Source organism: Stenella coeruleoalba (genome assembly GCF_951394435.1).
Source record: "Stenella coeruleoalba genome assembly, chromosome: 4".
In the NCBI taxonomy this organism is placed as follows: Eukaryota; Metazoa; Chordata; class Mammalia; order Artiodactyla; family Delphinidae; genus Stenella; species Stenella coeruleoalba.
In genome coordinates, this window is record NC_137149.1 from 101,826,912 (window position 1) to 101,849,227 (window position 22,316).

General features: G+C 38.5%; 1 protein-coding gene across 4 annotated transcripts in view; it reads left to right on the plus strand.

Annotated features, from left to right (window-relative positions):
- LOC307185921 (alpha-fetoprotein-like) overlaps positions 1-22,316 on the plus strand; it is a 68,053-nt gene that overhangs the window by 19,439 nt on the left and 26,298 nt on the right. For all 4 annotated transcript variants that reach the window (XM_079920496.1, XM_079920497.1, XM_079920494.1 and 1 more), the window contains 4 exons: positions 732-829; positions 3,108-3,246; positions 5,687-5,913; positions 12,527-12,659. In XM_079920496.1, coding sequence (XP_079776622.1) covers positions 732-829; positions 3,108-3,246; positions 5,687-5,913; positions 12,527-12,659 — 597 coding nt within the window. The remainder of the gene's footprint in view (positions 1-731; positions 830-3,107; positions 3,247-5,686; positions 5,914-12,526; positions 12,660-22,316) is intronic.

Here is a 22,316-nt window from a genome sequence, read left to right on the forward strand (position 1 = left end):
ATCAGGTAAAATTTTTACTATAACAAATACTGTTTATTAGGATCAGGTGGACTGGGTCTGATTACTTAAGAAGATAACCAGTGCTCCTACCAAAGAGCTAAGTCTGCAAGGTCACTCGTATCTTCCCACTGGAATTTTATTTGCACTGTGCAAGAATTCTTTGAACTTTCATTTAGCTCTGAGAATTCCATGTGATTCCCTTTAACGTGTATTCGTGGAGTGCTTTACTATGTTCAAGTCTGGTACTTGTTTTTATTAAACCATGACTTCTTAATATGTATCTATATTTCTATACCTACATCCATATCTCTATATCTGTACTGTTTACATAAAAATGCTGTATTATTAAAAATAACCAGTATGCACACATACACACACACATTCTGATCAATTAAACTTAGATCTATAAATTACTTCTAAGGACCTCTTTTTGGCTTGATGAATGGTTAGCTTTATGCTTGTAAAATATGCCATTTAAGCCCATAAATGAGTTCATACCACAGGAAACTAAATATCAATCTTTGCTGTCCCACTTTTTTCTCCACAAAGTACATGACCATTCCTGTTTCAGCAAAATGTGTTTTCTCAACATTTCCAAACTCACTAAGTAAATAAAACCCTGGGTTTAGTAAAACAGTCACATTAAACTATTACAGAAGATGGTTTTGCAATCTTACCTCAAGATAGATTGTTGCAACGATAGATAAACACTGATTATCTTTATTTTTCAGGAAGAGATGTTTCAAAGAGTGGTTCGTGAAAGCCATGAGCATGTGAAAAATCAGTGTGATTTACATGAGAAATTAGGAGATAGTAACTTCCATGACAGGTATGCTTCCAAGATATTGTCCAAATTTGTGGTTGTTCGTGAGTTTTTGTTGACTCCTGCTGCTGAGAGTTGCTAAGAGTCTATATTCAACCTTAAAATCTCAGAGGCCAAGGAAAAACTCAGTTCAGAATTAACCTAGTTATCTTTGTCTTGATAAGACAGTTGTCCACATAACCTTGGGTGCTTTTACATTGCTTTTTAGGCCAGTTTCCAGATTCCAATCAATGCCCAGAGGTCAGGGAGCCGGCAGACCCTGACTGCCCTTCCGCAATCCCACAGGAGCCCTCTACCCTTCACCTGGACATTTAGTTTGGGGCTTTGCATGCAATCTGGAGTCAAGGCTGCAACAGAGATCTAATCTAGGTTTCCTTCATCAGTTTCAAGTCAGGTCAATATAGCAAATACAGTATTTTCACCATCAAGAGTAGAGATAAATAGGCACCTTAGTCAGAGGGAGCACACGTTAACTCTTTGTGTGCAGAGAGCCTGGTAAATCCCATTGTATTTCAAAGATTAAGATATCAAAAAAACAAAAAAGCCAATTTTCAGTTATCTTTAAGATCTTACTGTAATAGTCTATTAAGAAGCAGAGTATATATATATATATATATGTCAATCTCAATCTCCCAATTCATCACACATATATACACTAATATGTATAAAATGGATAACTGATAAGAACCTGCTGTATAAAAAAATAAATAAAATAAAATTCAAAAATTCAAAAAAATATATATACAACCGAATGCAGAAAACCAGGTGGAGAGCACTACATGTTTGTGGATGTTATTTCAATAAAAATCCAAACAGTTTAGTGTGTGTGTGTGTGTGTGTGTGTGTGTGTGTGTTTTGATAAAATGATCTTAAAATTGAAACAGATATAAAATAGGTAACTAATAAGAACCTGCTGTATAGCACAGGGAACTCTACTCAAAAAAAAGAAAAAGAAGCAGAGTATTGGGGAAAGTTCAGTTTGATACAGTGTCCCATAATATTGAGCTTAAATTAAATGTCCAGAATAATGGATCCAAAAAAATTATTCTTGTTTTAGAATATTTGGCTTATTATTATTTTTTTACTGTTGTATTTAATTGCTAACGTCTAGCTTAAGGATTAGACCGGTGGCTCTCAAACTTTAGAGTGCATCAAAATTACTTGGAGGACTTGTTAAACACAGCCCACCCCTAGAGTTTCTGATTCAGTAAATCTGGGGTGGGGCATGAGAATTTGTACTTCTAACAAGTACCCAGGGGATGCTGCCAATCCAGGGGTCACACTTTAAGAAGCACTGGATTAGGTTGACTATTTCCTTGGATGCTATAGCTAAATTCTTCCCCTAACTCCATTATAATATAAATGCAATAAATGATTCTGACATTTTGTCCTCAAATTCAGTTCTGCAGAGTCTTTCTCATTAAATCTCTCTCCATATCCCTCAGTTCCCACTACCACTCTCCTAGTTCAGGCCATCACTTGAATTACTGGCATGGACTTTTCTTCCCTCACTTTGCCTCTTGCCCACCTCCAATCCATTCTTTATATAGCAACCATAATTATCTTAAAAACAATGTAAATCTGATTCTATAGTTAAGCTTTCTTCCTTCTCCTCTCTCCAATTCCCAATCTCCCCTAATTAAGAAAAAAATCACAATCAGTGACTTTCTAAGTGCTCCCTTCTTACTTTCATTCCCCTTCACCTGGCTCATTTTTAGTTATTGTCAGATCTCAGCTCACATGTCATTTCCTCTAGGAAGCCTACCTGACCTCCCTGGGATGGGATTAGATGTCGTTCTGTGTGCACCTATAGCATTCTCTATTGCTCTCATTACACTGAGTGTACTCCTCTGTCTCCTCCACTAGAGGCGTGAGACCATGAGAGTAGGACATGTTTCCTGATCATTGGTTGCTGTAGCTTCTATTCCTACACGTTGTAGACAACCATACATGCTTTAATGGCCTGTGCATATATTTATTTCAGAAGCTGTTTACTATGAGTCTGATTTTGCAGCCATCCAAATTAGCTATCACAGTATCCTTCATAAGTAGAAAGAAGATGGTTGAGAGTGGAGCAATGTGTGAGGTGGAAAGGGAATTTCCAGGTATACTGAATAAGCCATTGAGCCACTGGGTCAAGAACTAAAGGGATAGACTTAAACCCAATCTAATGACTTGCTCATCCCACATCAGAGACAATGTCAGATATTGAGGAAAACTTTGTAGAATTCTTCATTTTGGGCACATAGCCATTGCCAGGAATAAGAGGAAATTATTCTTTCAGGCTCATAGTCCTTTATACTAAGAAAGCCCCACAACTATCTGCTCAGGAGTTGGTTATATTCACGAAGAACATGGCGGCTGCTGCCACCACATGTTGCCCACTGAATGATGAGCAACAGTTTGTTTGCATGGAGAACTCGGTAAGTGCATCCTTGACTGCATGTCTGTCTGTTGTTAAAAGTTCTGAACTCCAAGCCCCAGCAATCAGTCTCATGTTGGTGGACACGTCTATGAATTGTCAATGGAACCTAATAATTCTGTCCTTAAGAGAATTTATTTCTGGTCAGTTCATGCCAATTGTCTTTGATTAGCAGCAGGGATAAATAAGACTATCACTTTGCAAAAACTGGGGATGTCAGATTCACCAGACCTTTGCCTGGATCATATCCCAAGGTCTATTCCCTGGATTTTCAAGTCAACAAAAGCGATTTTGCTGATTTTAGACTAACTCATACTAATCAAAAGTGTAGGAAAAAACCACCCAGTTTCCTCTTGTGTTTCTCCTTTACTCTCACACGATTACCATACTCACAACACTTCTGACACCAGATGTGTGGGTTTTTTTCTTTTCCCCAAAGCAAGCACTGGGAATCCTACAATTTAACTCAATTCTAACACTATCTGCTTGGAGATAGCATCAGATCCTACGGGTTGAGGGCTCAGTTCCACAGGACTGCTCCCACCTGACTTCAGATGCCAATCACAAGTCCAAGTTGTCACCTGTGCTTCTGACTGATTAGCTACAAATCGGAGGTTTCCGCAACTCCCTCCTTGGGTTCAATTAATTTTATAGAGCACTTCACAGAACTCAGGAAAACACAGTTACCAGTTTATTGAAGGATATGAAAAAGATGCAGAAGAACAGCCAGATAAGAGATACATAGGGTGAGACCTGGGAGGGTTCCAAGTGCAGAAGCTTCCTGTGGAGTTGGGGTGTCTCACCCTCTCAGTACTTGGATGTGTTCACTCACCTGAAAGCCCACTGAACCCCATACTATTGGGATTTTATGGAGGCTTCCTCACATAGACATGACCAATTATTAACTGTATTTCCAGCCTCTTTCCCCTCTCTGGAGCATGGGGGTGGTGCTAAAAATTCCAAGCTTCTAATCATGTCTTGGTCTTTCTGGAGACCAGCCCCCATCCAGGAGCCATCCAGGAGCTCACTCAGAGTCATCTCATTAGAGCAAAAGCTGCTCCTAATGCCCTTATCACTTAGCAATTTATAAGCATACCAGGAGCTTTGTGTCAGGAACCAGGGTCAAAGACCAAATATTTATATTTTCTGTTATCTTACATCAAACTTACAAGTGTTACCTTCATTAGACAGAATACCAGATTTCATTTACAGTGAGAAATGTCTTCCCAATGTCAAGAATAATTGGGTCTAATAACTAGGCTACACTTTTCCCTGAATCACATTACTTGAGAAGTTGAATTAGGATATGGGTATTCATGCAAATGGAATCAGAGGAAGGGCAGGGATGGTCTTGAGAGATATTTCTTCCAGGGATATGAATTATTCCCTCCTAGCAATGGAGAACATCACTCCAGGACCTGGATGCTCGTCTCCAGGTCTCTCTCAAGTGGTATATTTTAACGCTACTGAATTCTTGTTTGGTGACAGCTTTCTTTGTCCTATATTCTTGGTAGAGCATCTCCTCTATACTAAGTTAATCTTTTTCTCTGATAAAATATAGTTGTTTTGGTTACAGATTTAAATGTTTTATTATCCAGCTCTGTCTTCCTTTTATTTTATTATAAATTTTTATTATCTAATCATGCCTTCCTTGGGGAACTCTTGATTTATATTCCTAAAACCTTGTTTTTAAGTGATCTCTTTGGTTACTTCAGTAGATTCATAAATTAAATATTGATGCTCACTGGTTTCAGTTACTTCATCCCCACATACATAAGTGACAGGGAATTTGTGTGGTCATTATACTCAGAGTGGAATACAGGCAGCCTTGCAGACAGCGTCAGGATAAGTATCAGACACACCCTGGGAGCAAGGCAAGGTGACTGTTCTAGAAGGAGACAAGAAAATGGAAGGAGACAACTGAAATAAGATCCAGGGATTCCTTTCACCATTCATTTATTCACTTTTTCATTAATTCAACAAGTGTTTATAGGTGATTTATCATATACCAAGTTCTGTGGTAGTTACAGATGTCCAGTTATAAAACACAGAAACACATTGGATTTGAGCTTTCTTAGAAGTGCATTCATCAGTCTTGCATCTGGGTCAAATTAGCAGTCATGTTGACCTGAGACTTGATTTGAATTTGATGGAGCATAAGAAACTCCTGCCTCAAGTCAACACTGGTCTATAAACTGCACACTGAGGAGGAATTGGGAGGTCGGGTCCAAGGGAACTGACCTTTGAGGATGACAGGAAGAGGGAGGACAAGGCTGAGAACCAGGTTTCACCTGACACTCTTGCTCTTTCCCAGACAGTGAAATCCAGGCCAAATTAGCAGGAAACTAGAATTTGAGAATACTTTTCTATGGATAAAAAAAAATATATATATTAATGACCACAAACCTTATGGCTCTTATTTTAATTCTTTTCTGGGGAAGGCAAAGCTAATTCTTGGAGATTTATGCAGAAGACACGAGGCAGAGCCTATCAATGCTGGTGTGGGTCACTGCTGTGATGACTCGTATGCCTTCAGGAAGCCTTGCTTTGATGATCTGCAAGTAGATGGAACTTACATTTCTCCACATTTATCCTGTGACCAAGTCGTCAACCTTAATGAGGACTTGTGCAGAGCTCAGGAGGAGGAATTACAAACCGAAAAGCAAAAGTAAGGATCTTTGTTTATATGTATATATACATGCTGGTTACCCTGAATCAACACAATGCATCAAAAGCCCTCCACCTCCTGGCAGTGGGGCAGTTCCCCTTTAGTGCCCACCCACTCCTCCCACCCTCCTCACGTGCCCCTGATCCTGTCCTCAGGAGAAAGCGGGTCCTGGTCCTCATAGTTCCTTCTCCCCCCCGATCATTAGAAATGGTAGCTTACTTCTAATTAATTTATTTACTCTAAGACTTGCTCTTGGAGAGTCTAAATATTATTAGTCCAACAATATCATCTTGCCAAATGAGGCAAAGTTTTTGTTGCCTTGGGGATAAACACATTCCCATGGTCAGCAAGCGCAAGGTTGTCACTTATTCTGTTTTATCACAGTACTTAAAATTTATAAGCCAACTGACCCTTGAGGTCCTTTCTTCAGTTCCCAAGGTGAGCTGATCACAAACTAGACTGTAAAGCTTTCCAGTAAGCATCCAAAAACCACTGTAACACTTAGTTAGCCATTATTTCTTTTTAGCCCAGGCTGATGTGAGAAGATAATACTTTATTTTTAGAGTTCGGGCTTTGCTTTCTCTTGAGGAAATTCTCTGGCATAGATAGGCACCCTTTATGTATGTCATCTCACCAAATCCTTACCACAGATTTAGGAGGTAGATAATATTATTACCCCATTTTAATTGTGAGGAAACTGAGGCTAAGAAGGCAAGAAGAAATGGTATGAGATCATGCAACAGGTAAATAAGTTGTTGAACTGGAATTTGTACCCAGGCTACCTGGCTCAAAGCACATATACTTAACTACCAACATGTAGCTGTTAGTGTGCCCTAATCAAGGGGTTATAATGCTGGTGATAATTTTTAATACTTGAAAATCTTCATGTAAGGGCTAGATGATGAAAAGTGTGAAATATTAGGAAGCATCTGTGTTCTAGTTAATTCACTGTGTTTTCTGTATGGAGAAAGCAATAACGCAGAGACAGCTAATGTAGAGATTTCTAGAATATTCTGGGAGGATACATATTGGGAGTCAAGGGCTGGGCTGGACAAAGCTCTCCAATTTCCTGGGAAGTGGTAGGGGTTCTCTCCATGGCTTTCACCCCTATATAGTTCTGACTGATCATCATAGCATAAGTCCACATACACACAAAAAAGAAAAAAAAAAAAAAAGCGAAGGGGCTCCTGGAGGAGAAAGACAAAATTCAGCAGGATTATAAAAAGAAGGCAGGAACGAGGTCATGGAATAAGACAGGAAATAAAGAGAATAGAAGTTCAAAGGAAAAGAATTTAAAATCCAATTAAGAAAAATACAGAGTAGAAATGTTAAGACTTAAGACAGTATATGAAGACTAGAATGTGCTTTAAATGAAAGGGTGAATAAATGTAATGAAAATAAAAGATTAATATAATTGAAATGAAAAGCTGGAAACAACTTGATGGTGTTGAGGATTAAAAGTAGGATCTAATATTTTAAAAGGTAAATTAAAAAATTTAAAACTAAAGGAATGAATAGAATTAAGGGAAATGTTTTAAAACAGCAGTTAGGTTGATAGGTAGAGAGATCCAGGGGGTGGGCTGGGTGGGTGCGAGGAAGTGGACAGGAGAGATAAACCCACTGCAAGCAGATCACAGGTATGTGGCAAGTCATTGTAAGGGAGGGGGGCCTAGCTTCCAAATGGCACAGAGTCCCCAGTTGTAGAAAAGGCAGCCTTCATATCTGGAGTGTCAAGGGAAGGTACCATGACATGCTGATACCTCTGCTCCAAATCTCATTCCCAGACCTGCATTCTCATAATGGGACCCTTTTTTACCCTTACCTATCCCAGTACAGTGAAAGTGTTTCTCCTTGTTTGTTTATTTATTGGAGTATAATTGTTTTACAGGGTTGTGTTAGTTTCTGTTGTACAATGAAGTGAATCAGCTGTATGTATACCTATATCCCCTCCCTCTTGGACCTCCCTCCCACCCTCCCCCCCCATCCCACCCATCTAGGTCGTCACAGAGCACAGAGCTGAGCTCCCTGTGCTTTAAGGTAAGCAGCTGCCACCTGACCTGGAAGCTCAGTGGTCATACAAGTGTTCCCTCTACTGGTGCCTCTGGAGACGTGCATCCAGAAACCAGCTGACCCAGCAGGACAGAGGAGAGAGCAGAATAGTTGGGTGTGTCTGAGGCATAGGTGAGAGAGGGGAGAGGAACCTTTGGGGCTGAGACTAGAGGGGTTGGGAGGGTTCAAACCATGAAGACAATTGGAATCCCAGAGCTTGTGAGGAAGGAGAAGAAGGGTACATATGAAGGAGCCTTCCTACATCCTCCGCTAGGTTTCTCTATTATTGTTAAATCTACAGCTCAGACCCTCAGGGAAATTATAAAACTGCTCATCAATTATTTGCTGAGTGACTAAATGAATAAGTAGGTGAGAAGCTGTGACAATGTACCATTTATTGTGGGAGTCAGGGAGAAGGGAGACTGTGGTTGGAAGCAACCAATAATTTGAAACGAAAGTTGCAAGTTGTGCTATTACTATAATTATTCATTATCATTGCCATAATTTGATGAAATAATTATTCATATTATCTTTGCCACTATTTATTAAGTGCCTTTAGTATGCCAGTTACTGTACTCAGCCCTTTAATATAGTATTATTTTTGGTCCTCACAAAAACCTTGCAATGTAGGTGTTCAAATTCTCATTTTATAGAGTAGGGTCAGAGAGGTTAAGTATCTTACCCATCGTCACACAGACTAGTGAGTGGAGGACCTAACTTGAGCCAAAGTAAGTTTGACTGCAAAGTTTGTGCACTTTTTATGACATTGGAAGGAAAAAGAAGTCCAGATTTTGCATGAACTCACAGTAAAACCAGTGCCCCTCCTATACCAGCTTTGGCCACTTGGGGTGCTGAATCCCCTAGGCCAGACCATAGAAGCCCCAGTGGGTGCTGGGAAATGTGGTAATCTCACTGTGTAGGTACTCATGATGCTTAGTTTCTGTAACATGGGACTGAAGCTGTCCTATGCTTTTATGGGTTGGGTAGTGAATTTCAGCATCATGAACAACATTGTTATCTGGGGGGGAATATTTTCTGAGACAAAAACCACCAAAATTCCAATGGGAAATAGCCTGTATTTCTCACTTTGAATAATTAATTTGTTAAAAACTGATAATTATTATTCAAAGATAGTATCAACTGTTTTGACCATACATCATACAAAACCATACAGACTTGAATGATACAGAGACACAAACAAGCACAGTGTTTTCCTTCAAGTGGGATCAAGTTTAGGTCTAATTGGAAAATTGAATATGTACATATCTCAACTATAATAAAACATAATTTAAAAAAGATCAAATATGTACAGAATGGTTGGATAGAAAAAAGAATGCTTATACTATTCTATTTCTTTGTAAAATGTTGATTTACTTTATTATTAAAGTAATACATAGTCTTTGCAGAAAATTTAGAAAATACAGAAAAGAGAAGAAAAACATAATACTTTTATTCCAACACTGCAGAGATACCCATTATAAATATATGTATAGTGTAGGAATACATAATTCCATATCTGTACACAAGTGCACACTCCCACAATTGCCCTCTGTCCATCAGTCTATGGTTTGAATACATAATAATGCAAGTTTTGCACATTCTTACTACTACCTGCTTATACAGAATTTCAGTTTCAGCAATTATCCTCAGAATCCTCAGGGGAGAGCTTATTAAACTCCCCTTGCCTCTCCCACTCCGCAGGAATTCTCCAGGCATTCCTGCATCCTTGGCACCACTCCTGTGCCACTGGGAACAGTCATGCCCTCCAGGTACTGCTGTCTCCTGCTCAGCAGCAGACTGGATCCCTTTCAACTGATGACAAAGTTGCTTTATGTTTTGTTGTAAGGAAAAAATAATACCTCCCCCAAACCTCAGGATTGTACACGTTTAACAGGTGCTGTGGCAGTGCTGCCTGTGTCTTAACGGTGTGCAGGACTTTAATGAAAGCACTCTTACAGCCCCCTTTCAAAGAGTTATCCTGATTCCATATAACTCAGAAATGAGTGTAATGGAGGCCCAGCTGGGGAACCACTGAATTACTCCCGTCTTCCACTGACCAGACCTTTCTTAATGGGCGGAATTCTGTGAGCCTGACTTCTTGTCTCAGGACGAGTTCTCGAAAGTAGTTCTCAATCCTCATGCCTTCTGAAAGGGAGGCTCACCTCACTGGCTTGTTATATATATATGCCCAGATCTATATTATTCCCAAGGAGTTGAAACTAGTGTTACAAATGCAAAGTGGAGATGGCATAGAGCCTTATTAAGGAGGTGACAGAGAGCATTACACGAGGTAACATTTATAAATTTTCGGCGCATTGTCTGAAACAGAACAAATATCAAGATACTCAAAAGATGTTGGCTGTTGTCATCATTTTTAATGTAGCTTTAAAAATGATAATGTGTGCAGTTTTGTCACTGATTATTCTTCAAAACAGCATTTTAATGGCTTTTTAATATTCCAGTATATGGGTACAATAATGAACTTAACCAGTCCCTGTTTCTGGGCATGAAAATTGTTTTCAGTTTCTAAGTATCATAAATTGTGACAATGAATATTTTTGTACATATGTCTTTGTCCCCTCTCTGATTTTTTTCTAAATTCCCAGGTCTTAGGATTAGGGGCAAACATGGAATTAATTAAAATCTCCTAGCTTCTATTGACTGTGTCTTACTGGTGCTTAGAGGATGCAGTGATTACATGCTTCTCAAACCCACCTGATCACTGTAGCAGTTCCCGAAAAGAAAATTGGCTTGTGCTTCCTTATCTTCAGTCATGCTGCTGTTTCAGCTCTGTCTATCCTCAAGGCTGGGGGCTGGGGGGAGGCTGGGAGAGGGTTGAGCTGAAATGCGAAGTTCAGAGGCATGTCCAGGGCGCTACCAAGTGAAGCTAAATATCTGATTGCTTAGATGGTGTCAGCACGCTACGGCCATCTGGCCAGGGCTGTTTCTGTAGGTCCTGCGGGCACCGCCTGAGCAAGCTAAGCCTGGGAGCTGCAGAGTGCCGCGTCTGCCTCGCCTCTGTCCCCGGCTTCGCTCCTGCCTTCCCCTCCTGGGACCGAGCTCGCTCTGCCCAGTGCCTGCGCTGGTGCCACGTGCATGGTGGGGACTTCACTGTTGACGACTGCCGGACAGCAGAGGGGTGGGTGGCATCTCAGTCCAGGAGTCAAGCGACTCAGAGAGTCACCTTGCCTTGGGCTGGCTGCCCGCGCTGAGAGCGGGGTGCAGGGAGAAGAAAAGGGCGTGTCACTGGGGCACAGAGTGAGACAAGCGGCGCGCGCCCCCTTCTCCACCGCTGGTCCCTCTTCACCGTCATTTCCAGCTGATGGCAACTGGCACAAACTGTGCCCGCCAGCCACTTGGGGCAGCCCACCCCAGGGGTGGGGCGGGCCTGGAGTTCTCTGTCTTGTGATATAAGTACTTATATAATATCCTCAATTTTGCCTCTTGGCTGAAAAAGGCTAAAATATTTGCCGGACCCTTGGGTTAGAGTGTCATAGGAATAGCTACTTAAAGCTTTGAGATATTTTCTTTTATACCTATTCAAGTACAAATAAGGCCACTAGGTATTATCAATGTGAATTTGAAAATGGAGAGTAAATGAAGGTTTTTGAGTAAGCAATAAAATATGGATTAATGTACATTTCCCCTACCCTTCATGCTTGTTTTCTTTGTAGTTAAATCTCTCTTGACCAATAAAGAAAAAAAAAAAAGGACAACATTGGAAGATTTGGGATACACTTTATTTTTTTATTTTTATTTTTTTGCGGTACGCGGGCCTCTCACTGTTGTGGCCTCTCCCGTTGCGGAGCACAGGCTCCGGACGCGCAGGCTCAGCAGCCATAGCTCACGGGCCCAGCCGCTCCGCGGCATGTGGAATCTTCCCAGACCGGGGCATGAACCCGTGTCCCCTGCATCGGCAGGCAGACTCTCAACCACTGCACCACCAGGGAAGCCCGATACTACTTTATTAAACAGAGAGACAGAAACCAGGTTATAATTTTAAATATTCTAAGTGGTTGAAACACCGATGTTTATATAGTTGTGGGGAAACTCATTCTGTGAGGGAAATCTGAGATGATTGTCAAACTACTGAAGTTTCAAATTAGTGTATTGGTTTTATTATTAGTAACATATAAGGGGGCCTCAACTTTCAGGTGTGTTATACTTGTAATATTTATTGGGAAGTTAGTTGTTTAGAATAAATGTTGTTCATAACAAAATATTATAGGAAAGCTAATTTATTGTATAACCTATTTACCACCCAATGTAATAAAAATAGAAAATAATATTTACCCTAGTAATAATTACATAAAGGTAATTAAATTTAATATAATAGTTATATCGATGAGATGTGCTTGAAGAAAAATATGTTGAATAAATGATGGAGATGGATACTGTGAAAACTATGAAGACATCAGGGCATTTTCAGGGCCTGTAAACTTAAGAGTGAGAGCTATGCAAAGGCATGGGTGGTGTGCAGCTTTAAATAAGTAAGGCAGGTTTGCAAGCTGGCCTTCTAGAACTCAGGGAGTGATTTTATTTTTGCCACTCATTTCTTATTCAGGCTTCTCAGCAACCTTGTGAAGCAGGAACCATATGCAGCAGAGATGCAGTTCCAATCAGTTATTGTGGATTTTGCTCACCTGGTGGAGATGTGCTGTCAAGCAGAGAAAAGTGAAATGTGTCTCCAAGAAGAGGTATCTCTGTTTCCTTGTCTATTCTCTTAGCACTCTTAGGGTACAGTTTAAAAAAAAAATCCTTTCTCCATGCCAATCATGAATGGATTAGGAGAAAATCACAATTTAAGTGGATCGGTGTAATTGACTATATTTGGGTTTAAGATATGTTAATATTTGTGTTCATTTGAGGGAACTAGGCATGTTAGACATGAATAAAGATAAATACAAAGTCATGACACCAGATGAACTGAGATGTTTAGGACTGAGGGTGGGAGGAAGAAGGATGAGTTGAAGACTTTCTCATTATAGAGAAATGGTGTCCTTGGAAATATAGAGCAAACTGTAGCTTCGTTCTAGAAATTTCTGGGGGCATAATCAGGAAGAGTCACCAAATGTAGTTTGGGGCTTAACTAGGAAACCGGTTTAGGTGGAAAGGATTGCATTTTCTCAGTGGCAGATCGTTAGAACAGGGGGTTGAAGAATAGAGAGAGAAAAGAACAGTGACCAGAAAAAAGTGTCTCTTTGTGCATACACACCAAACTGAGTACCAGGAGACTGTTTTGTGTAACTAATCTAATTGCATACAGTTAACAAGCAAATGACTTTTCATAAGATGGTAACATTGTATGACTTAAATTTCTAAGAATATCATGGTAATCCTACCATCCCTGTGTGGCACAGAAAATTCATGTGAATTCATGGAGGGGACCTGGGATGGACCGTTCTCCTGGGGACATGACTTGAGAAGCAGAAACTAGGATATAGTAGGTAATAGTATCCGAGTAGAAGAATGCAAACGTGTGATTCAAAAAATAAAATATAATATAGCAGGCTTTACAGTCAAAACAGGCTGTGGCTAGTTAGTCCTAGTTAGGACTAGGTTTAGCAGTGGCCCAGAGAAACGTTTTCACAGGTAACAATTTTCATGAATGCCTCAATTACCTTCAGTGGCTCTTTTCTGCTTTTTCACCTAAACTGTACATGTGCTTATGTTAAAAGTCATATATCTATGGTGTAGTCAAAGGTAGGCCAACTACAGCCCTCTGGCTAACTCAGCTCCACTCCCTGTTTATGTAAACAAGGTTGCGTTGGCACACAGCCTTGCCCATTTATTTACGTGTTGTCTATGGCCGCTTTTTACAACAGCAGAATTGAGTAGTTGTAAGACTGAGTAGTTGTGACAAGACTGAATGAACTGCAAAGCTCCAAATATTATCTGGCTGTTCACAAAAAAATGTTGCTGACTCCCAGACCAGCTGATACACAAAATGAAAATAGTCACAAGTGCCCATTTATTTACTTTAAAGCCCTTTCACTTTTTTGTAAAACATTCAGAAAACAGATCTCTACCTGAGTAACAACCCCATATCCACACAGATAAACACTTTTGCAGAGGGGCCTGTGCCTAAAAATTCCCAAAGGAATTTTCTTGAAGTGTTCTTGCTCGTGAGCGTGAATGCTTCTTGCTTGAACTATTTCATCAACAGCATGATAGGAAGATTTCTGTGTGCTTTTTTCCCCCACACTTTTTTCTGACAGCGCTCTTCAACTTAATGGTTGAAAAGCCCAAACTTTTCCCCTTCCCTCCCCTTCCCTCTCTACTTTCTTTTAGGATTTCTCCACAAATTAAAGGAGAAAATAGGGGCTATCTGAAGAATATATCATGTTAATTAAAATTTGCTAGATGAACTTCTTCAGATAGAAATGATTATTATATGTAATTCTGCACCATCTATAAAGTTTGACCAAGTATATCTCCGTATGATTATTTTAAGGAGGTGATTCTGAAATATTCGTGTGCATCAGAGTTACTTGGAGGGCTTGTTAAAACAAAATCAATATTTTCCATCCCCAGCATTCCTGATTTAATAGCGCTAGGGTGGGGTCTGATTATTTGCATTTCTAACAAGTTCCCAGGTGCTACTGATGCTGCTGGTTTGGTGACCACTTTAAGAACCACTTTCCTAAGGTGAAAGTAGATAATCATAAACTGTTTCCTCCCTCCCTTCCCAATATTTTTATATATCTAACTTAGTGAGAAGTTGGAACCAAGGACAGTAACAAAAATAATAAAACAATTGAAAAATAACCTATTTATGAAAGGAAGTGAAAGATTTTGGGGACATTAAATACAAAGGTAAGACTGGAATATAAAAGCAATAACCTTATATGAATAGGCTTAGCAAAAAATACAGGAATATATGATCGAAATATTTTGGAATCTTATCATCAAGAATTTCGGTGAGTCTTGGTGCCTCTATGTTTGTGGAAGAGATCTAGGTTTGACTGTAATGCAAAGGAATAATACCTAGTGGCTTTGGGAGTCTCCATGGAACCAAAATCCCAGAAGTGAAGAGGCTTAGCCAATTAAGCAGTCTGTAGATGTTCCAAGTTAGACTAACTGCTCCAGGGACCTACATGCATTTTCTTTGTTTTCTTTTCTGAGATTAGAATAGTCAATTATGTGAATCTGTTCTGCCTGTTAAAAGAGAAAGTGGGCAGGTTTGAAGACTGCCTTTCTAGCTGTGGCTAGTGGGAGGGTAAAACATTTTTAGACAAGATGGAAGACATATTTTGAGAAGTAAACCAGAATGCAGGAAAATTCTAAGGAGAAAAAAGGGAACCAAGATTAATGTTGGAATGTTGGTAGAATAAGAATGAAACAAAAAGAAGGAATAAAATAAGAAACTCAGCCATACAAGGTGAATTTGGATCGTCCAAAGAAAAGGAATTTCATATTTCATGAAATAATGATGTGAATTGTAGACTTCAGCAGTTTTAAGGAGAAAACTACTCAGAAATTCTCTCCTCCAGGTTAGTGGGGAATGATAACTGTAGCCTGAGATACTTATCTGTCACCCAACAGAATATAACATAGAAGAAAGTTAATGAGAAATAGCAGGAATTTGGGCAGGTTGCAATGATGGTTTGAAAATAATACATGAAATTTAACAATAAAAAAAGCAAAGTTCTGCTTTTAGTTGTAACTCAACACAAGTTCATGCGGAAAGACTTGCTGGTTTAAGTGGCCTATGCTTACAACTTGATGGGTCTACTATCAAAGCTACTGCAATCCTGGGATGCATTTCTGGAGAAAAAACAAGGATCAGATTAAGCAATGTGATATCGTAACCACATGGATCAGGTCACTCTGGGATACTGTATTTAGTTTCTTATGATACATTACACAAGTTTTGAAAATTACATAAGTAATACACGAACATGGCAAGAGTTCAGACAGAAGAGCAGGGTACATTTCCCATTCCCAAAAGGTAAGCAATTTAAGTTTTCACTTTTAGTATTCCTAGTGATTACCATTATTACTTTAATAGTTTTTTAAAATACTGCTGTCACTTAAAGAATATAGTATACTTACACTAACTTCGACAATACTACCAGTAGACTCTCAATTTTTTATTTTAGGTAAAGTATTTTTGTAGTTTTAGCTCTTTTATCGGTTATACTCTATTTCTTGGTCCTTTGACTTCAATCAGCATCTAGTGATTTTCCAAAACATAATTAACATGTCTAAACTTCTTTTGATTTCTTTGCCAGCTTTCCTTTTTAAAGCTATACCATTACTTCCACACTGTCTAGGTTTATTCATCCTGCTTTGTAAATGTAAGGTTTATATGCTTTGTCAATAGGTTGATCCAAAAACTGGAAGCTATTAAATAGTGTTCAATAGTGTGTTTAACTGTAATATTATTTACAGCCGTACAATGAATGGATTCACCAATAGTTCAATGACTTATCCTGGATCACTTAAAAAGTGTCAAGATTAAATGAAGTCTTTTTTCTTACTATCAACTGCAGAAAATATGCCACATTTATTTAGCTTTACATATCTGGACTATGATTTCCTAGTACATCCTTCTTTTTTGAGAGTTTCTAATTACCATTCTTTTTCCATGTTGACAAATAAAGCATCTACTTTCATCACACCACTAAAATATGTCACACTGCTAAATTATATCAGGTTCTTAATCATACAGTTTTTGTAATAGAATATTCTGTCATCTTAAAGTTTGATAAGATTTGAAACTTAAAGTTTGATAACATTTGAAAAGTCCTCTGACTTAATCTTTCAGTTTGGATTTAGTTATTTCTGGGACTGATTTATGGCTGTCCACTAAGAGTTTCTTTTTAAGTGTAACTCTGGGTAAAATTGACTGTTTCTAACATCCCATTTTGTGTTTTTTTCTTGGATTCTTTTAAGTTTTTTTGGGCTACATTCTTAAGTTAGGTATGTATGTATGTATTTTTTCAGAATGGGCACCTGGGTGATAAACTTTAGGGACCCTTGCATATTTAAATATTATTTCACCCATATATTTACACAGTTATATTTTAAGCTGGTATGTTAGTTGGGGTTCTTTAGTTGTAAATAATAGGATCAAATTCTGGCTAACCTAAGTAAAAATTAGTATATTGAAAGGATAGTAGTGACTTCAGGAATCTTTAGGAAGTTTAAAAAAATGGGCTGAGCAGGAGATAAGAACCAAAGCAGCTCAGAAATCAATGACTTTCTGGTCTTTTACTGCTGGTACTTCTTTAATGTTACTATTCTGAGCTTCTATCTCTGCATTTTTATATGTTGATTAATATCACACCAATGACTATTTTTCAGAAGTTCATTATAGCTCTTACATTGATGGTGTTTTTTTTGTTTCTTTTTAGCATCAGTAGGCTTTATTCTTTCCGGTATATTGTTACTCTTATTGAATTGGGATTTCAAAAGAGATGAGAGGTGACCCATTTTAAAAGGATCTTGGCAAGCTGTTATGTCCAGCAGTATCTAGAATGTAAAAAGGTTTGAAAAGCATGTCACAGGATTTGGAGAAATAGACTAGTAGTTTATTCCAAAGTCTTCAGTTGTTATGTCCAGCAGTATCTAGAATGTAAAAAGGTTTGAAAAGCATGTCACAGGATTTGGAGAAATAGACTAGTGATGATTATTCCAAAGTCTTCAGATGGATGACAGGTTAGCAGTCTCCCATACAGACAACGTACAGGCTGGAAGAAGATATTTGCAAACAATGCTACTGACAAGGGATTAATTTCCAAAACATACAAACAGCTCATACAGCTTAATACCAAGAAACCAAACAATCCAATCAAAAAATGGGCAGAAGACCTAAATAGACATTTCTCCAAAGAGGACATACAGATGGCCAACAGGCACATGAAAAGATGCTCAATATCACTAATCATTAGAGAAATGCAAATCAAAACTACAATGAGGTATCACCTCATACCAGTCAGAATGGCCGTCATTAAAAGGTCTACAAATAATAAATGCTGGAGAGGGTATGGAGAAAAGGGAACCCTCCTACACTGTTGGTGGGAATGTAAATTGGTGCAGCCACCATGGAGAACTGTATGGAGGTTCCTTAAAAAACTAAAAATAGAGCTACTAATATGATCCAGCAATCCTGCTTCTGAGCATATATCCAGAAAAGACGAAAACTCTAATTCAAAAAGATACATGCACTCCAATGTTCATAGCAGCACTATTTACAATAGTCAAGACATGGAAGCAACCTAAATGTCCATCGGCAGATGAATGGATAAAGATGATGTGATATACATACACAATGGAATATTACTCAGCCATAAAAAAGAGTGAAGTAATGCCATTTGCAGCAACATGGATGGACCTAGAGATAATCATACTAAGTGAAGTAAGTCAGACAGAAAGACAAATACCATATGATACAACTTCTATGTGGAATCTAAAAAATGATATAAATGAACTTATTTCCAAAACAGAAATAGACTCACAGACATAGAAAACAAACTTAATGGTTACCAGAGGGGATGGCGTGGGTGGGGGGGCGATAAATTAGGAGTTTGAGATTAACATATACACACTACTGTGTATGAAATAAACAACGAGGATCTACCATATAGCACAGGGAACTATATTCAATGCCTTGTAATAACCTATAATGGAAAAGAATCTGAAAAAGAATAGATGTATATACTCGAATCACTTTGCTGTACACCTGAATCTAATACAACATTGTAAATTAACTATTCAATTTTAAAACATGAATTAAAAAAAGGAAATAAATTAACATTCAAACAAAACAAAACAAAAATAGTCATGGGTCACCGTGGCAGTAAGGATACATAAATTCCAGAGGTATTTTTATAAACAAGCCTAAATAGATTTTAATCTTTCTAGACAATTTAGGTGTGGTACTGTTTGAAGGTGGGAAGAAGAACTGAATTACTAGACTTCTAACCATTTTCTACAGGGTCCTAGAGACTCTTCGGGGTGTGAGTCATCTATCCCTCAGATGTGTGTGTGTTCATACCTTAGCAGTGGAGTTCTAGGGGTCCCATTTCCACTAAGCTAAAGATTTCACTTTTATCTACTTGGGCTTCCACAAATGATTTTTATTTGAATAAGGACTATACAGGTACAAATTGGGGAAAACTTTTGGACTTAATATCAAGGTCTACACCAGTACATATGAAGGGAGTAGAGATAATCTGATCAATTTTAGTGGTTTTGTTCCTCTTGAATTTCTATACCTGGATATGCAGTGATTTAGCATGGGATTACCCTAGAGCTGTTTTAAAATGCAGCGAGAAGCTGACGTTGATTGTTCATTCTTACCCTGCAAAAGAGTGCCATATTTTTGTGAGGAGGAAGCAAATTTTTATTTATTCTAAATCTGGGGTCCTGAAAGTGGATGAGGCATTGCAGTTAATTAGGTCCTTAAGCTAAGGGACTAGGCCTGTGAGAAATTCTGAGACCTTGAGAGGCAGGCTTATTAGAACCCATCTCAGGCATGCAAAAGGGAAGTCTTAAAGATTTTCTGTCTGGGGATCAGAGCTGCTTAGCTGTTTTCTCTTTCTCACAGATGTGCTTATTTGCTTTTTTTTAGGGGTCCAAACTGATCAAAAAGTGCCAGTCTCTTTTGGGAGGCTAAATGATTCCAGCATATGTCAATGTACAATCTTTGCTGAGAACTGCTTTTTGTTTTTCATGAATAATGAAATGCATGTCTAATATTCAAAAGAAGAATCAACATCATTTTTCAGCTACTAGCAATGTTACTCAGGAACATTAACTAGTCTACACTACATCTCTCCTTTCCTACTCAGCAGAGAAATCTACTTATTGTAACTCTCCTACAACCCACTTCCATCCCTTCTCTCTCCCCATAAGCTTTCTATTTCTCAGAAGCAGCAACAGAAATATGAAACCAAGGGGCCTTTCAAAACCTCAGGTGGATGTAATGAGCTTCCACATTGAACTGGGACCTGGCTGCTGGGTTTCTGGAGTGAAAAAGACCCCAAGTGCCATTTGCGGTTTCTATCTGTACCACTACTGAAAATGATTATTGATGAACTGAATGAAATGTGTTTTACAATAAAGGTACTTACATGACTGTATTCCCTTTCATCTTTACCCGAGATATGTGATGTTGACATTGTCACCAAGGGGTCCTAACATATTTATATTCACTTGAGCTTTCAGTGATGATTTGTAATAGTAGTCTTTTCCCTGGAAATCCCGGCATAAAAGACATAAAGAACTTATCATTTCGACTTAGTTTTGCGTGTGTAATGAAGTAAAAATAAGCAGTGATATTTTAGTGCTTACTAAATAAGTGATTTTGGTTAGAGAAAATGTTTAATTCTCATTATAGTGCTCTTGATTTCAGTTTTTCCTTACCCCAGTAATTTCAGCATGTTCATATATACTAGCAAATTAAATTCAATAAACATTTAAGTATCTATTGTATGCAATACACTGTGCTAGGTGTTGCAGGGAATAATATGAATATGATATGGCCAGATCACTAATGAATTTAAACAAGATATAAACACATAAGGAATTATAATAATGGGCAGATTTCATGTTTCCAGTGTCACAAGAGCAGAGCTAACTAATGTGGAACCCAGGAGTTTGAGATCACACAGAGCCACAGAGACCAGGAAAGTTCATGGAAGGAGTGACCCTGGCCAACGACTAGAAAACAGGCATGTTTTAACAGATAGATGTGGAGAGTGTGAGCGCGAATGGTGAGTGATTCAGATGGGTGGGTTTTGAGTCAAGAATAAAGTAGTTGTGGGCAGTAAGACTTAGTGAAAGCCTAGGCTACAGTGTTGGGTGAGGACATATTATAGTTTAGCTATAACAATAGCTAATATTTATCACACACTTCTTATGTGCAACGTGTCAGCCTTTAAATATATTATTCCTATAACTCCTACAACCGTATAATGAAGTAGGTACTATTATTTCTATATCACAAATGAAGACAGAGAGATGCCACTTGAGGGTGTGTAATTAGGGTGAGGCCATATATTCCAGTGGTTAAGAGTGTGGGTCCTGGAGCCATAAGTTCAAATCCTACCTCAGTCTTCTACTAAAGAGCTTAGCAAATCTCCCAACCTCTCCATGGCTTACTTTCTTCATCTTTAAAATCAGGTTGAAAGATTAATTTCCTCACAGGAGTGTAATGGATGTTAAATGAGTTGATCTATGTAAGGCAAATGCTAAGTGTGGTTAGTTTCAACAATATAAAATTGCTGCTTTTGTAGGCCAAATATGGACAATTTCAAATGTCTCAGTCTAATAGTTCAGCTGTTATTTAGAAGAAAATTGGATGCTGTTGAGGGTTTTGCCCTCTTGAATTGCATCCTATTCCTTTCCTTTCACATGTAGATATCTCAATATAATAAATACATCTGCCATCTTTTCCACCTCATCCACTGCCTTGCAAATGGATTTCTTCAGTTCTTGAAGCCAAGCTGAACAACCCTAAACAAAATTCCATAGTAACACTGCCTAACTGTATATTTCATACTGCCAAGAGATGATAAAATACACCACGATATTAGGGAAAACTATATAGAAAAGTTTCGATATGTTTTTAGCTACTAGATCAGATTTGTGAAAAAGGAGGCATATATACAGGGGATTTAAAAAAATATTTTAGAGAATTTATTCACTCATTCTTTTATTCATTCATTAATTCATTCAGTTCTTTATTCAACTGATTTTTATTGAGCACATCCAATACACAGGACACCATATTAAGTACAACAAAGTATACAAAGATGAATGTGACAGGTCCTCTACCATTAATAAGTATAACATTATCTAGAACTGAATTTGAACTAATATGTAACTGGTAGTGAAATATTTGGACCACCTAAAACAAGGATGAACGGTTTTGTGACAAAAGTTTATATTCTTGTATTATGTCAAGATGACTCTGAATTGAACAGATTTTTGTCTCAGAAATTATATGTTATCTATTGTGATGTAACAAATTATCCTAAATCATAGCAGCATACTACAACAAACATTTCGTACCTCACACATTTTCTGAGGATCAGGAATCCAGGAGTGGTTTAGCTGGGATTTTTGGCTCAGGTCTCTCATGAGGTTGTAGTCAAGCTGTTTGCCAGGGCTGCAGTCGTTGAAGGCTTAACTGGGGCTGGCCGATGGCGCACTCCCACGGCTGTGGGCTGTGGACAGGGTGCCTCAGTTCCTTGTTGGCTTTTGGGCTTTTGGAAGAAGGTCTCAGTTCCTGTTATATAGGCCTTTCCCTAGGACTACTCTGGATGTGGCAGTTGGCTCCCCCCAGAGTCAGCAATCCAAGAGAACAAGCAAGGAGGACACCACAGTGCCTTTTATGACCTAGT